Genomic DNA, 15,370 nt, shown 5'->3' on the forward strand with positions numbered 1-15,370 from the left:
CTTCGACAACACTGCCCTTTGCGCGCGGCGCGCATCTAATACACCCGGGCGACGAGGCCAGTCGACGCAGTCACAACGGCAATCCCATTTACTAGTTAATCCGCCGAGGCAACGGCCGCCGTGGCCACCGCAAGCGACGACCGATAGCACGGTCCCTACCAATTTCATCCCCCATTTCACTCCTTCGAAACCGCCAACATGCCTCCCGGCGCGCCACTTCAGTCAAAATGTCCCCTCCGGACGATCAAGGAGATTCAGTTCGGTCTGCTCTCCCCCGAGGAGATCAAGGCCATGAGCGTTGTTCATATCCTCTACCCAGAAACCATGGACGAGCAGAAGCAGAAGCCGCGTGAGCAAGGTCTCAACGACCCCAAGCTTGGCACCATTGACCGCATGTACTCGTGCGCGACCTGCAAAGAGGACATCCAGGTCTGCCCCGGCCACTTTGGCCACATTGAGTTGCACACGCCTGTTTTTCACGTTGGATTTGTCGTCAAGATCAAGAAGCTCCTCGAGACCGTCTGCCACACTTGTGGCATGATCAAGGCTGACTTCGTAAGTCTTCCTAGGCGAAGACAGAGACTTCAGGCGCTTGGACAATTTTTGCTAACTGCAACACCAGAACCATCCCGACTGGCAGGCAGCCGCCAGAACCAAGGATGCGAAGAAGCGCTTCGACAAGATCTGGCGTATGTCGCGGACTAAGAACGTGTGTGTTCAGGATGTCGAAGAGAGTGGCAAGGAAAACAAAATTCCCAAAATTCCCCATGGCGGCTGTGGTAGCAGACAGCCCGATACCATCCGTAAGGAGGGTCTCAAGCTCACAGGAACCTGGAAGCAGAGCAAGAAGGATGACGACGACGGTCAGGGCGACCGCAAGGAAGTCATCACCCCCAAGCAGGCGCAGACAATCTTCAAGCTCCTGTCTGATAACACGCTTGCCCTGCTCGGTCTGAACGCCGACTACGCCCGTCCCGAGTGGATGATTCTTGATGTCCTTCCTGTGCCGCCTCCTCCAGTCAGACCCAGTATCTCCGTTGATGGTACTGGTCAAGGTATGCGCGGAGAGGACGACTTGACATACAAGTTGGGAGACATTATCCGCGCCAACCAGCGTGTAGCCGAGTGTCAACAAGAGGGCTCGCCACAGCACGTCACGGCTGAGTTTGAAGCTCTTGTGCAATACCATGTTGCAACATACATGGATAACGATGCCAACGGTGTTCCGCAAGCCATGCAAAAGTCCGGTCGTCCTCTGAAGACAATCCGTGGACGATTAAAGGGAAAGGAAGGCCGTCTTCGTGGCAACTTGATGGGAAAGCGTGTCGACTTCTCTGCACGTACAGTCATCACTGGTGACCCCAACCTGTCGTTAGACCAAGTCGGTGTTCCTCGTTCCATCGCACGAACGCTCACCTACCCCGAAGTTGTGACCAAGTTCAACATCAGCAAATTGACCAACCTGGTACGCAACGGTCCAAATCAGCATCCTGGTGCCAATTACGTTATCAAGGCCGACGGCGTTCGTCTCGACCTCAAGCACAACAAGAATCTCGACGACTTGCGACTACAATACGGATGGAAGGTTGAGCGTCACATTGATGATGACGATGTCATCATCTTCAACCGTCAACCCTCTCTGCACAAGGAGTCCATGATGGGTCATCGCGTGAAAGTCATGCCTTACTCCACTTTCCGTCTCAACCTGTCCGTCACATCTCCTTACAACGCCGATTTCGATGGTGACGAGATGAATCTTCACGTTCCTCAAAGCGATGAAACTCGTGCCGAAATCCAGAACCTGTGCATGGTACCAAAGCAGATTGTATCGCCCCAGAAGAATCAGCCCTTGATGGGTATCGTGCAGGACACGCTTCTTGGTGTTTACAAGATGACTCGTCGTGACAACTTCATTCCTATCGAACAAGTCATGCCCATCATGATGTGGGTCCCTGATTGGGACGGTATCCTGCCTGAGCCAGCCATTCTCAAGCCCCGGCCTCTCTGGACCGGTAAGCAGATTGTCAGCATGGCTTTCCCTCGTGAGGTCAACATCGAGAAGAAAGAAGATGACTCTACGCCAAGCAAAGACAATGACATCAAAGACAAGAGTCTGATGATCAAGGGCGGCCAGCTCATCTATGGTCAAGTTACCAAGAAGATTGTCGGTGCTTCGGCTGGCGGTGTCATTCACATTGTGTTTAACGAGCTCGGTTCTGACGCAGCTGTCAAATTCTTCAACTCCTGTCAGCGAATCTGCAATTGGTGGCTTCTACACTACGGCTTCAGTTTCGGTGTGGGTGACACCATTCCGGATCCCGGCACTTCTGAAAAGATTGCGTCCGAGATTTCAAAGTCCAAGGTCAAGGTTGAGGACATCATTGCGACGGCAACAAAGGATCAGCTTGAGCCTTTGCCTGGTATGACTATCCGTGGTACTTTCGAGTCCAAGGTTCAGAAGTTCCTCAACGAAGGTCGTGAAGGTGGTGGTACTGCCGCCCAAAACAGTTTGAAGGATTTCAACAACGTCGTCCAGACTGTCGTCTCTGGTTCAAAGGGTTCTACGGTCAACATCTCACAAATGGTTGCCCTCGTCGGTCAGCAAGCCGTGGAGGGTCAGCGTATTCCGTATGGTTTCAAGTACAGAACGTTGCCACATTTCTCAAAAGACGACTACTCACCCGAGTCTCGTGGTTTCGTCGAGAACTCTTACCTTCGTGGTCTCACGCCTTCTGAGTTCTTCTTTCACGCCATGGCTGGTCGTGAAGGTTTGATCGATACGGCAGTCAAGACGGCCGAGACGGGTTACATTCAACGTCGTTTGGTCAAGGCGCTCGAAGACGTCATGGTCAAGTACGATGGAACTGTCCGTAACTCGATGGGAGACATTGTTGAGTTCATCTACGGTGAAGATGGTCTTGACGGTGCTCATATCGAGAAGCAGTCGATGGATATCATCATGTCCTCGGAACCTGCCTTTGAGGCTGCATACAAGCTCGACGTCCTGACCACTGACCAGCCAGAGATTCCTGTGTGGAAGCTCGAGAGTTCTCCCTTGTTCCAAGGTGACGTCGACGTGCAACGAGCGCTTGACGAAGAGTTCGAGGCTATCAAGAACGACCGTGAATATCTTCGTGCAAACGCCAGCGAGGATGATCTTGAGAGTTTCCAGCTTCCGCTTAACATTGCACGCATGATTCGCTCTGCTCAAGCGAGGTTCGGCATCAACCCAGAAAAGGCTGCCAGCAACCTTCATCCCATCGAGACCATCAAGCAGGTCCGCGAGACTCTTGATCGCCTAGTTGTCATTCGTGGTACCGACGAACTTTCCAGAGAGGCTCAGGACAGTGCCACCTACCTTTTCAAGGCTCACTTGCGGGCACGTCTCGCTTTCAAGAAGCTTGCGGTTGAACATCGTCTCAACAAGGAGGCACTGAGCTACGTGCTGGGAGAGTTGGAGGATCGTTTCCTCAAGGCTGCTGTTGCGCCTGGTGAGATGGTCGGTGTCCTTGCAGCCCAATCCATTGGTGAACCCGCCACGCAGATGACGCTCAACACTTTCCATTTCGCTGGTGTGTCTTCCAAGAACGTTACGCTCGGTGTGCCACGTCTCAAGGAAATTCTGAACATTGCTGCAAACATCAAAACGCCTTCTATGCTTGTCCGTCAAGCAGACTCCAAGGCAAGTCAACAGCAGGCGAAGCTACTGCGAAGCACTATTGAACTTACAACCCTCCGATCACTGACGCAAGCCGTTGAGCTTTACTATGATCCTGACATTACATCTACGCTTGTCGAAGACGATCAGGACATGGTTGAGTCCTACTTCATCTTACCTGACGAGGACGAGGTCATCGAGTCGCAGTCCAAATGGTTGCTCCGTATCATTCTCGATCGCAAGAAGCTCTTGGATAAGAGTATCACCATTGGTGAAGTTGCCGGCAAGATCAAGGAAGAGTTCAAGCCCAATCTTGCAGTCATCTTTAGTGACGAGAATGCGGATGAGCAGGTCATGCGTGTCCGTTTCATCTGGGATCAGAATCTTCAGAAGGACGACGAAGATGAGGATGAGCGAGACGAGCGATGGATGCGCAAGCTTGAGAAGCATCTTCTTGACGACGTCACCCTTCGTGGTGTTCGTGGTGTTGAGCGTGCTTTCATTCGAGAGCACACCGTCACTGTCGAGAAGGAAGACAGGTCTCTTATGCACTCAAAGAACAACGATCTGTGCAAGGAATGGGTTCTTGACACTACCGGTACTTCCTTGGCTGAAGTGCTGGCCATTGAGGGTGTGGACGCAACTAAGACATACTCCAATTCCTTCATTGAAATCCTTGGAGTACTTGGTATTGAAGCAGCCCGAGCTGGTCTTCTCAAGGAGTTGGGTATGGTCTTGTCCTTTGACGGTTCTTATGTCAACCATCGCCACATGGCATTGCTTGTCGACATCATGTGCCAGCGCGGTCTTCTCATGGCTATCACTCGTCATGGTATCAACCGAAACGATACTGGTGCCCTGATGCGTTGTTCTTTCGAAGAGACTGTAGAAATTCTTCTCGAGGCTGCTGGTTTCGGTGAGCTTGACGACTGCCGTGGTGTTTCTGAAAACATTATGCTTGGTCAACTTGCCCCCATGGGTACCGGAGAGTTTGATGTTGTCATGGACAATGCCATGCTGCTCACCATGGTCGAGGACAACTCCAAGGCAATGGGCGCCGCTGCAGGCAACTACGTGGTTGGCGGTGCAGACACACCGTACCTCAACTCACCTACATATGATGGCAGTATTGGCCTTGGCTCTTATGACCAGGTGTCCTTCTCACCCATTGCTGCCGCAGGTGGCAGTGGTGATATAGGTGGCTTTACAGACTACGGAGGCACCTATGGTGGTGGCCTTAGTCCGTTTGATGGAGGCAGAAGTCCAGGCTCCGGCTTCACTGGCATGTCGCCGGGCTTCACTAGCCCCGTGTCGCCAGGCTTCTCTCCTACTTCGCCCGGCTACTCGCCTACTTCTCCAGGAATCGCCAGTCCTCGTTTTGCTGCTACATCTCCAGGGTACATGGCGTCTCCTACGTCGCCCCACTACTCTCCGACTTCGCCTCGCTATGGCTCGCCTACGTCGCCTTCGTACTCGCCTACATCTCCAGCCGGCTACTCCCCGACGTCACCTCAATATTCACCAACGTCGCCAAACTACAGCCCAACATCCCCCACGTTTATGGGCGGTGCTACATCACCCGCGTACAGTCCGACGTCGCCACAGTACAGCCCGACCTCCCCCCAGTACAGTCCCACAAGTCCACAGTACCAAGCAGGCAGCGATCGTCGCTCTCCCACATCTCCCACATCCCCTCAGTACAGCCCGACGTCTCCCCGATACTCGCCCACTAGCCCTGCTGGTGCCTTCTCTCCAACCTCGCCAAGATACAGCCCGACTTCTCCGGGTCCGGCGTACTCTCCCACGTAGGTTACCCACGGTCATAGTTGTAGACGACTTCTTTTGTTGTAGTATATGCTGACTTTGACGTAGATCTCCAAAGCAGTAGGCGGCTTGTTGATGTAAGGCTTCTTATTTCTTCATTGTTTTATATCGAAATCTGTTCTCTTCTTGGGATGATTTGGACGAACTCTTTACTGAAGTTGAGCAAGCTACCTTGGTGTCTGTCCGCTCTCTTGGTGAAAGGTTCGACTTAACTTCCTATCAACCCCATCACGGCTGGTCTCGTACGGCAGGTCGTATCTGCAAGCGGTCGTTCCTTTAACTAGGCTCACGTCCTTTTCAACACGTTCTGTTCGACGACTGATGGGTTTACCTCGCATGCGCCTCATTACAATGCTTTCTCGCGAAACCAAGTGTGTACAACAACAACACAACCCTTACTACCCAAGCTGCGACTTTAGCGGCACCAAAAATCTGCTCATCAACCACGCCACGAGATTGGACCTTTTTGCATACACACCCTAATTTTGAGGGTAGTATCGGCGTTTATTTTCATGGCTCTTGTCTTTGTCTTTCTCATTCCACTGCAAAAAAATATATATGCAAGGCGTTTGCGTGTGTGGGACTTGCTTTGCATTCCTGATATACACTCTAAAGAGGTGTTTGCGCTTTGATTCTTTATTGGTTTCTGCACTTTCATCACTAGAACGATCACAACATTCAGTAGCCCGCTCAAATCGCGCATTGGGGCTTTTTGTTTTCTTGTTAGCTGGAGAACCAGATTGGGGAGGATGCGAGATGGGGAGATGTTTGAAACGTCTGCATTACGAGCGGCGAGTTATAGTAGCAACTGCGTCGACGTACGCGATATGAGTTATAATAAGAAATTCACGAAAAGTTGGGAGAGTCTTTGTTTGTCCTGAGGTGTTGTGACATTGAGTGAGAATGAAGCAGCTGCCAATAACAAGCTATTGGTCATATGAAGTGATTGCGCAATTCGTTGCGGCGGAAGACCTTGAAAATTTGAATTCATTCAAAGCAGAACTGGGTGAAGAGAGACTGTGCCTTCTCATACTCATCAAGCGTCATTCATATGCAGATTGACTTGAGAAGCAAAAGTGGGGAAGTATCACGTGCACTGGCGTTGGTGGATTTTAGACGACGCTAGCGCGTCTTCAGCGAGCTACAAAACCCCGCCAAAATTATTTCTCTGTTCTGCAACGGCCTGCCTTGCCAAAGCTGCGTTTCTTTGCATACATTCAGACGCTCTTTACCGAGTTGTCCCAACGTGCAAATGAGAAATTCGGAGTAATCTTCACTTTTTATCATGCCCCCCTTCGAAAGAAGGGGAGCTGTACTGCTCGTAAGAGCCTGGCGTGACTCACGTCTGCACTCGGCATCAGAAAGCTCAGGGCCCAGAAAGCGCGTCTTTTTTTCTTGCTTCGGCAGGAGAGCGCGTGGAACTGGTGTCCCTATGGGAGTCGGTGCGAAGATTGTGTGTCTTGACCCGGTAGGGAAGAGGCGACACTGTAGTACAATACGCAGCGTACTTGACCTTGAGTAGCCCTTTGGGTGAAAAAGGGCACAGTATCATTCGATTCTGATTACTCTGGCGAGGCAGGCCGTTCACTCTTATTTTTTTTCTATGTAAGTCTGATTCTTCCAACGCATCATGTAGTTCAAGGATACTGCTAATGAAAAGTTTCATAATATGCTAGGACAAAATAACGTTCTGCGCCATGTTCCCCTACCCTCAGGTGATATGGTCTATCTTTTTCGCTCTGTCGAACTGTCTGTCACTCTATACATAATATCTGTTCGTAGCGTGAATTTTTGCCCACGCACCACATCGTCACCACTATGGATCATAAGACGGTGCTGGAACAACAGGACCCGACCGACTTTTGGTACAACGTCTACACGCTTCCGCATGTTTCCACTGAAGAAAGTTGTGGCACCGCCTTCCAGCTGTGCTTCGCCATCTTTGCCGACAGCATCGTTGAGGTATAAATGCAGGGTGAAGTATGAGCGCTCAGTACCATCAGGCGTCTCGTATGAGCCATCACAATGAGCTGCTCTAGTCAGTAGGTGTATTACGTCTACCTGATTCAAGACTCACGTTTGAAGTATTCGCCACCAACGTACTTGAGAAACCTTGCCCGTTCGTTCAGCCTAGTCAGTACCCAAGTCTCTCCCCGCCGCACAGGACCATTTCCCGTAACTTCTACCCAGTTTTGTAAAGTGTGGATTTCCGGTACAGATGGTGCTATTCTCGCCCAGAGTTTGTCCATAAGCTCCTTGTTGTCCCAGATGATGCGGCCGCACTTCCTTGTATCCTCATACATGGCCTGCATGCCACCACCTACATTCACCATTGCTCGCTCCCATTTACCGTCGGTTGTTGCCTCGGCTCCTTTGATCAAGGTTTCGCATTCTTCTTCGGTTAAGACGCCGTCTAGGACGACGGCCCAGGACTTTTCACATTCCGGTATTCCGGCTTCTTTGAAGTTGATCTTGGACTTTGTAAGATTGGGTGCTGGGCCCTCGAGGAAACCCGGAGGTAGTGTAGAAGATGGGGGTGGGGGTGAAGGCAGTTTGCTAGTGGTAGCCATGGTTGCTAGATGCCTGTGACTGCTTCGAAAAGGAGTGCGACACAAAAGCAAAGGCCGCAGCCGCATTAGGCTGCTCATCTTATATGTATAGGCCCAACAAGGCTGTAGATACACAGAAAGAAGTGTGTAAAGACTGCTGCCTGCTTCAGCCCCAGGGCCCTAGTGGCGTTGAACAACACAAGTGGTGGCCTATCACCGTGCCTGGCGAAGGTCTAGACATGACTCTTGAGGCTTTTCCGAACAGCACACAGCGGAAATCGAGGGCTTTCAGCGGCGCCTGCTTGGACGTCCCCCATGGTGCCCCTAGCTAGCGTATAAATAGCAACCAGCAAAAGAAACGGCATTGATCGCCAAGGAATACTCACCGCTGACGTCTGCTCACTACTACGTATTATACGGCTTGTCGCCCTCCTGACAACCGTTGTCATCCGAGCTCGCCGGGTACCACGGTCGTCAGCATGGGCATGGGAAATCACGTGAGGCATGGTACCTGCGTGGAGCCATCGTGTTTCAGGCCTTTGGCAGCAATGCCAACTCCCACAATGGATGCACAAAGATCAATGAAAGACGCAGACCTTATGTACTACACAGCATCAAGTCGCAAATGACGTGACACGAGGCTTCAGCTACTGCGACCCTCACCATCATACACGGCGTGAATCGACGCCGCACCGCAAGCAAGCCACTGCCGCTCGCTCCACCAACCGTTGTGCCAAGCTGGGGCCCCAACCTCACTCCTAATCTCCCATTCTTCACGCTAGGTTCAACGACGTGTCGACACGCGCAACCACTACGCCCGCACCTCTCCCAAGGGCGACCCCTCCCGTCGACCAGCTGCTGTCGCCTGTCTCGAGGTGCCACCTACCACCAACTCCCCTTCTACCCGACCATCCGCACATCTCCCGTCGTTCATGCAGCCTGCGCATTGCTAGTCAACCAAGAGCCGCAAACAAGCAAACGCATTGCGGGCTCTGTGCCCTTCACCAGACCCTGTGTCTATCGATAGTCTTCATTCTTCGTCCACCAGCGACACCTGTCGCGCGCCTCTCGCTACCACCCCATCCACCTATCCGCAGCCATGTCGCACCCTGATGACAAGGTCTCTATGGACTACGGTCCCGTCCGCAACCGCTTCCCGACGCTCTTTGAGGTGTTGAGCCGCAAGACGGTCGCACCTCTAGATCTCTTCTCCTTTTACATCTACATGCGAGACCAGCAGCGATCGGTCGACTACCTAGACTTCTGGTACGATGATCGCACCCAGGGGAGTTGCGATAAGCTAACAAACCACCAGGCTCGATGTCTCACAGCACTTGCAGCTATGCCGCCTTTATGTCCGTAGATTACATCGCAGTATGATTGAGGGAACACCCGATCTGGACAACCACAGGTATTCGAATTTTGCCATGGACAATGGTGGAGAAGGACCATCCAATGAAAAAGGCGACAACATGTCCGACCAGCGATTGTCCGCCTTCCTTCGCTCCGAACGTGGAAGTCCCAACCATTCGCCGCAGCACAGCCAAGGCAGCAACCAGACTGGCGACTTTCAAAGACCGAGTGCGCATATGTCCGAGACACCCGGTGATTCGAGCTCGCCTGGCCACAACTCATCTTTCGACAACACGCAGCCAGGGAGAGAGGACCTACGTGCATCGGCAGAAAAGATTCTCTACACATATCTGCTTCCAGGCTCAGAACGAGAGATTATCATTCCCCAGAGCATTTTGTCCGATGTCCAAGAAGCGATCGAAGGACCGGAGCAGCGTGCAGATCCCGAGCTCTTTGACCAGGCTAAAGACTATGTCTTCCAAGCGATGGAGCGCGATGCATATCCTGGGTTCCTGCAGAACAAGGGCCTTGGCAACCTTGTGCCTCAGAGCATGATGGTGCGCCTGATTGTGGGATTGATCAGCTTCTTCGCGGCCATGTGGACTTCGTTCATTCTCATCTTTCTGGACAAGTCAAGAGCTACACGGTGCTGGGTATGTAATGACGATCTTTACCTGGAAACAAGAGTAGACTAACGATACTTGCAGATCATTCTCCCCTTCACCATTGCTATATACCTGATATTCACCCACCAGTACATGCTCGACCCCATCATTGCCCTTGCGGGTTACAGCGAGTACACTTTCTTCGATTTCAACAAGATCAGGGAACCGTTTGTGAAGAAGACGCTCGCAAGACGCTCCCTGACGGTCCTGCTCATGTTCTTGGTAGTCACAGTAGCCCTGTGCTGCCTCTTCATCTTCGTTCCAGGCAAGCGCCTGTGATTATGACGGCCAAGTAGTCGTCTGGTTTTACTTTCGAATGTGTAATGTTTTTGCTTCCATTCTTTGGCGTTTTCATCTGCATGAAATGGATGGCTGCGGTGGCGGCTTGAAAGGGAGGATATGCAGATGTACGTCAAGTGGGCGATGGATAAGATACCCCCTCGCTCCGTCGATACACGACCTATAGCAGGACTTCCTTTTGTTTCTTTGGTTCGAGGCTTGTTTTTGATGTCTTCTGGTTATGGACAGCCAGTCTCCAGGTAGAGAGCATGGCGTTCTGGAGTTAGTACCAGGCATTCAGTTAGCAAGCTCAATGGATATACAACATCCGTAACAACACAATTATATCTGTAATTGCACGAGTGACGTGATGGCTTTGTGATATGCATGCACCCGCGATGAACGTTTGGCGAACCGTTAGCATGTGGAGATGGATACTTAGGGTGCATGCATGCCAAGGCGCAATGACGTGAACCCGGGCCGGGCTCGACGGCTTCAAGTGTCAACACCACGTGCATTGTCGGTGCAACTCGCGCTGCAACAGCTGCAATTCACCAGATCGCGATTGAGATTCCGTCTAACAGTTCTGTACACGTCCTCTGTTACCATATTCGCGGGAATTGCGAACTAGTAGCTCCCAGCTGATCCTCGAAACTACGGCCACTAGTCAAGTGGATTGCAACGACCAGCAAAATGAGCGGACCAACTGCTAAGAGCAAGAGAGGGCCGACGGTGCTTATGACCGATGCTCGCGACAACACTCCCAGAGCACCACGACCACCACAGCGACCCAGCGCTGTACAGAGGCAGAGCACCAACGCGCGACTCATCTCGGTCGACAACATTCTGCAGTACGCTTCCGACATCCCCAGCCAGCAACGACGAGGCCCGCCGGGCAGTCGACCTATGGTTCACACGCGCACCCCCAGCGGTCGGCACCCGCTCGACCCCAGGCTCTCTGGTCGCCTGATCCCTCAGCACATGCCGACGCGATCAAGCAAGCTCAGCGAAAAACTAGTCCTCCTACCCGAGACGGATGGACAAGAAGAGGAAGAGAAGACTGAATTTGACGACGACGAGTTCGACGGCCCACCTACCGACGAGGATCTTGCGAGACGGACAACAAAGGGCGGCCCCAATGATAAAAGCTATGCGGAGCGATTGCCCAAAGCCAGGAGAACGGACAAGCTCTCGCGCGTCACAGCCTACTGCACTACGCAGGCGTACAAAATGAAGGCCACTGCTCAGTTTGTCAAGGACCAACACCATGCGCGTACCAAGCTGTACGATGATTGTCTGTACACTGTGTATCATCTCCCACTCTTGCCAGGAAGCGACGGCTACCGAGTCCGCAGCAGCCCAGCGCTGAAGAGTCCGGGCGGAAAGACGGTGCTCGACGAGGAAATTGAGCGCAACGAGCAACGTGACCACCACGAGGGATACTTTGGCAACGAGGAAACCTATTTCGTGCGTGACGACCATGAACTAGACCACCCCTACAACCAAACGCTCGACCGCAGAGACTCGGCCGAGAACTCAAGAGTTGCGCCCAATGCGCTGAGTTTTGGCGAGATGTTTGTCTTTTCCTACGGCGTAGCGGTCTTTTGGAACTTTACCGAGAAGCAAGAGAAGGATATCCTCGCAGACTTGACCTTTTCCTCCACTGCCACTGGCGTCTCGCTCGCAACAAGGCCCTTAACCGAGTCCGACTTTGAGACGGAAGAATTCCACTTTGAATACAACCCGGAAATTCAACGCCCACGCGTGTACAACGATATGATTACTCTGAAGAGCGGCGACCATATGATCAAGTTGGCTATGAGCCACGCAATTGCTCAAAGCACGAAACTCAGCTTGTTCGAAGAAGGCATGAACAGAACTATGCTCGCAGCACAAAACGTACCGAAGCGTCTAGCCCTGACAGGCAAACTGGGAATGCGGAGAACAGACGTCGTCAAAATGATCGGCCAGCTCTTCACCAGTCGCGTTGAAGTGAATCTCTGTACGTCTATCTATCCAATCCTAAATTCCCCCCCCCCCTTGCTAACTTGCATCTCAACAGCCTCCAACATGCTCGACACCCCCAGCTTCTTCTGGGACGCAGAGCCCACCCTGCACCCCCTCTATACCGCCGTCCGTGAATACCTCGAAATCAAACCCCGCATTCAGGTCCTCAACGAGCGCTGCCAAGTCTTCCTCGACCTCGGCGAAATCCTCTCGGACTCCATTAGCGACCGCAAAATGACCAAGATTACCTGGATCATCATCGTGCTCATTGTACTCAGTATCTGCATTACGTGTCTGGAGGTGCTGCTGCGGTTTGCCATTTTGCAGAAGGGAAAGATGAATGTGCCGGTTTCTGGAGGTGGAGTGGGGAGCTTGAATGCGGTCGAGAGGATGAAGGGGATGGGACCGCCTGCATATGCTGGGCCTGGGTTGCTGGCTGCGAGGGGGTTGGTTTGGATTGGGGGTGGAGTTAAGAGTTTGGTTGTTGGGTAGTAGATGTGAATTCGTGAGATAATACTGATATTTATTGATACGGCGTTGGTGTTATGTGGAATACAATAAGGAATGATGTAGGTATCATTTAGTATCTTGGGGAAGACTTACAACTCGTCCGCTGGCTTTTTGGCTGGTAAAACATAGCGAAGGGCGTTTAGGTTGTATTTTATTTCTTTACATTCTGCACATTATAATAGACCGGTTGTGCTACTCAAGTACCACGTCTGTTTTCTCTTTGCCTAATTTCTCGGAGTCTACTCAGCGTGTGTAGGTGTAACAACAATACACACATTCTCAATCCCTATACAACCCCGCCTCAATTCCAACCCCATAAGCATATATTCCTCGAGTCCAAATCGGAATATATACTAAGTAGTCGGTATCATATCCACCCATTGTTTTCTTCCTTCAAAATATGGAAAAATACAAGGTAAGGTACATAATCATACTCCTCTCCCCCTTGTGTTCTTGTTCAAAGAAACCGCACTTGGAATCACTCTATAACACGCGGAAGATGAGGGAAATACACTATACCCAACTCCCTTTTCTCACATCACTTACCTATCAGCGATCTCTTGATACTCTTTACAAATCTTCTATTCAAAACTAAATATTCCACTACGTGTACTACTTCTTTCCGTTAACCTACACCGTATCACTATACCCTCACATCCTGTCCGTTGATTTAATTAAAAAAACCAGGGGAGTAGTGATATCTAACCTATGTATTTGTTCTTTTCCTATCAATAACTGTTTAGAGGATAGGATAGAGAACGATAATAGGTCTTTGTAAAGGAAAAAAAGTGTTGGGTTGTAACAGACTCGTCTCTTTTAAGGTGTTTCTTGCTTGATGTGTATTTGGGACGTGTAAGGTAGTTATGCGAAAGGAAACAATGAAGATGGGTGTGTAAGAGTGAGATTATTATAAAGGGTGGTTGATTTTTTGTATTTGGGTGTAGGAAAGAGGAGAGGGTGGAGGATGGGAGGCTACAAGGTATGCTGTGTACGAGTTGGAATACGTTGTATGTAGTTGAGGACTAAGAGATGAGAGCTTCTCTGGTTATAGGTTGTATGGGGAAGGGAGTATAGAGATTGTGTGTTGGGCTGGTTTTGTAGAGACATATAATCATCAGGTAATCCGAAGACCAACAGAGGAAGCAGTGAGGTAGAAAGAGAATGTGTAGTATGATATTAGAGAAAGAGGATAAGAGTCTTTGGATATAACAGTAGGATGAAAAAGGAGTGATGTGAATCTAGCCACAAGAACTCCGTAATGTTCAGTTTAGGTTATAGGGCATACCCAATACCAATTTCATCAACCTCCACCATTCTACTCTGCGTCCACCGCAAACTTCTTCAAATCCTCCATGGCCACTCCCCTCAAAGCCTTCTCATTTGTAGCCTTGAGCACAACCTTGGGCACCTTCTTATCATCGGGTCCCGTCCGCGCATCAAACGCTTCCTTCCACCGACTCACACACAAACACCACTTGCAGCCATCCGTCAGCCCCACCTGGCGCAAATCATTCCCACGGGCCGCCGAAAAGTCCAGAAACTCCTTTGAAACAATGCCCGCAATGGCATGGTTACCCGCATCCGACGGTGGCACCTCGCAGTATTCAGTTCGCGTGAAGCCCGTTAGCGGTTGAGTCGAGTGTAGTGCGAGGGGCTGTTTGAAAACTATACATCTCCCCCCAAAAGAGCCTGGTTAGCAAAAAAAACGTATCCATCTTTTTCTCGTCAATCGTGGGAAAATTCTCCGCAAAGAAGGGTAATGCATGAAACCCGCCCCTACACCCCTCCCCTTTCGCTCAACCTTGGAACGAAAAATCCCTGAAACACGCGGTGCCTGACAATCACACAACAACAACCGCCCCAAACCCTGTTTCATACAAAATGAACCAAAAAGGGGGGCGGGCCACAGCTCTTTTCTCCCCCCCCCCATGCCCGGAAATAAAATAAAAATCCAGGCACAAAAACCGGTCGGGGGTCCAGGCGCATTCCTTTACCCCCACCCAAGGGAGGGGGAGGAGTCGATACAGAGAGAGAGTGTGTGTGTGTGGGAAAGAAGGGAGTAGGGGGGAGGGGGATCCAAACTCTTCTACATCCAATAAATTCAAACATACCATTCAGCGCCATCTTCGCCGTATCCTTTGTATCCTCCTTCCCACTCAACACACCCTCCCACTTAATCTGCACGTCGTGAACGCGCGCGTACTCGCGTTTACTCGGCGAGCGAATGAGATTCGACAGTAGTGTGCGTAGTATGCGCATCAGCCACACACAGCAATAATGGAGAAAACCGAAAAAAAAGAGACGTCAGAAAGAAGGGAGAAGTTGGAAATTCCAAAGTCCAGTTCTGTTTAACTGTTTGGGCTGTGTCGATGTGTCAAAGGAAAAGAATCAATGATGCTCAATAATTGCGTCACTCTCTTCTCCTCCCTTCTCCCTTAGTGCCATCCGGTTTCGTTCGGTACGCATGTAGGGCTGAGAAATCCAACCACCGCCTTCCTTCCCTCCCCCCCCCCGGCTCCACTAAG

General features: G+C 51.1%; 5 protein-coding genes across 5 annotated transcripts; 3 read left to right on the plus strand and 2 right to left on the minus strand.

The window, feature by feature from the left end:
- Positions 1–198: 198 nt before the first annotated feature.
- Positions 199–5,467, plus strand: COCVIDRAFT_111692 (hypothetical protein; the record flags this gene model as incomplete). The annotated part of the gene is made up of 2 exons (XM_014696414.1): positions 199–555; positions 623–5,467. 2 exons carry the CDS (start codon positions 199–201, stop codon positions 5,465–5,467), a joined length of 5,202 nt encoding a protein of 1,733 aa, XP_014551900.1.
- A 1,740-nt stretch (positions 5,468–7,207) lies between these two features.
- Positions 7,208–8,052, minus strand: COCVIDRAFT_111722 (hypothetical protein; the record flags this gene model as incomplete). Its single annotated transcript, XM_014696415.1, has 2 exons — positions 7,208–7,512; positions 7,560–8,052. The coding sequence occupies 2 exons, from the start codon at positions 8,050–8,052 to the stop codon at positions 7,208–7,210; spliced, it is 798 nt and encodes a 265-aa protein (XP_014551901.1).
- Positions 8,053–9,130: 1,078 nt separating this feature from the next.
- COCVIDRAFT_111719 (hypothetical protein) lies at positions 9,131–10,328 on the plus strand (the record flags this gene model as incomplete). Its single annotated transcript, XM_014696416.1, has 3 exons — positions 9,131–9,297; positions 9,347–10,037; positions 10,092–10,328. The coding sequence occupies 3 exons, from the start codon at positions 9,131–9,133 to the stop codon at positions 10,326–10,328; spliced, it is 1,095 nt and encodes a 364-aa protein (XP_014551902.1).
- A 693-nt stretch (positions 10,329–11,021) lies between these two features.
- Positions 11,022–12,827, plus strand: COCVIDRAFT_30654 (hypothetical protein; the record flags this gene model as incomplete). Its single annotated transcript, XM_014696417.1, has 2 exons — positions 11,022–12,330; positions 12,391–12,827. The coding sequence occupies 2 exons, from the start codon at positions 11,022–11,024 to the stop codon at positions 12,825–12,827; spliced, it is 1,746 nt and encodes a 581-aa protein (XP_014551903.1).
- A 1,333-nt stretch (positions 12,828–14,160) lies between these two features.
- COCVIDRAFT_111685 (hypothetical protein) lies at positions 14,161–15,104 on the minus strand (the record flags this gene model as incomplete). Its single annotated transcript, XM_014696418.1, has 2 exons — positions 14,161–14,510; positions 14,957–15,104. The coding sequence occupies 2 exons, from the start codon at positions 15,102–15,104 to the stop codon at positions 14,161–14,163; spliced, it is 498 nt and encodes a 165-aa protein (XP_014551904.1).
- Between the last annotated feature and the right edge of the window lie 266 nt (positions 15,105–15,370).

Source organism: Bipolaris victoriae (assembly GCF_000527765.1).
Source record: "Bipolaris victoriae FI3 unplaced genomic scaffold scaffold_124, whole genome shotgun sequence".
Classification (NCBI taxonomy): Eukaryota; Fungi; Ascomycota; class Dothideomycetes; order Pleosporales; family Pleosporaceae; genus Bipolaris; species Bipolaris victoriae.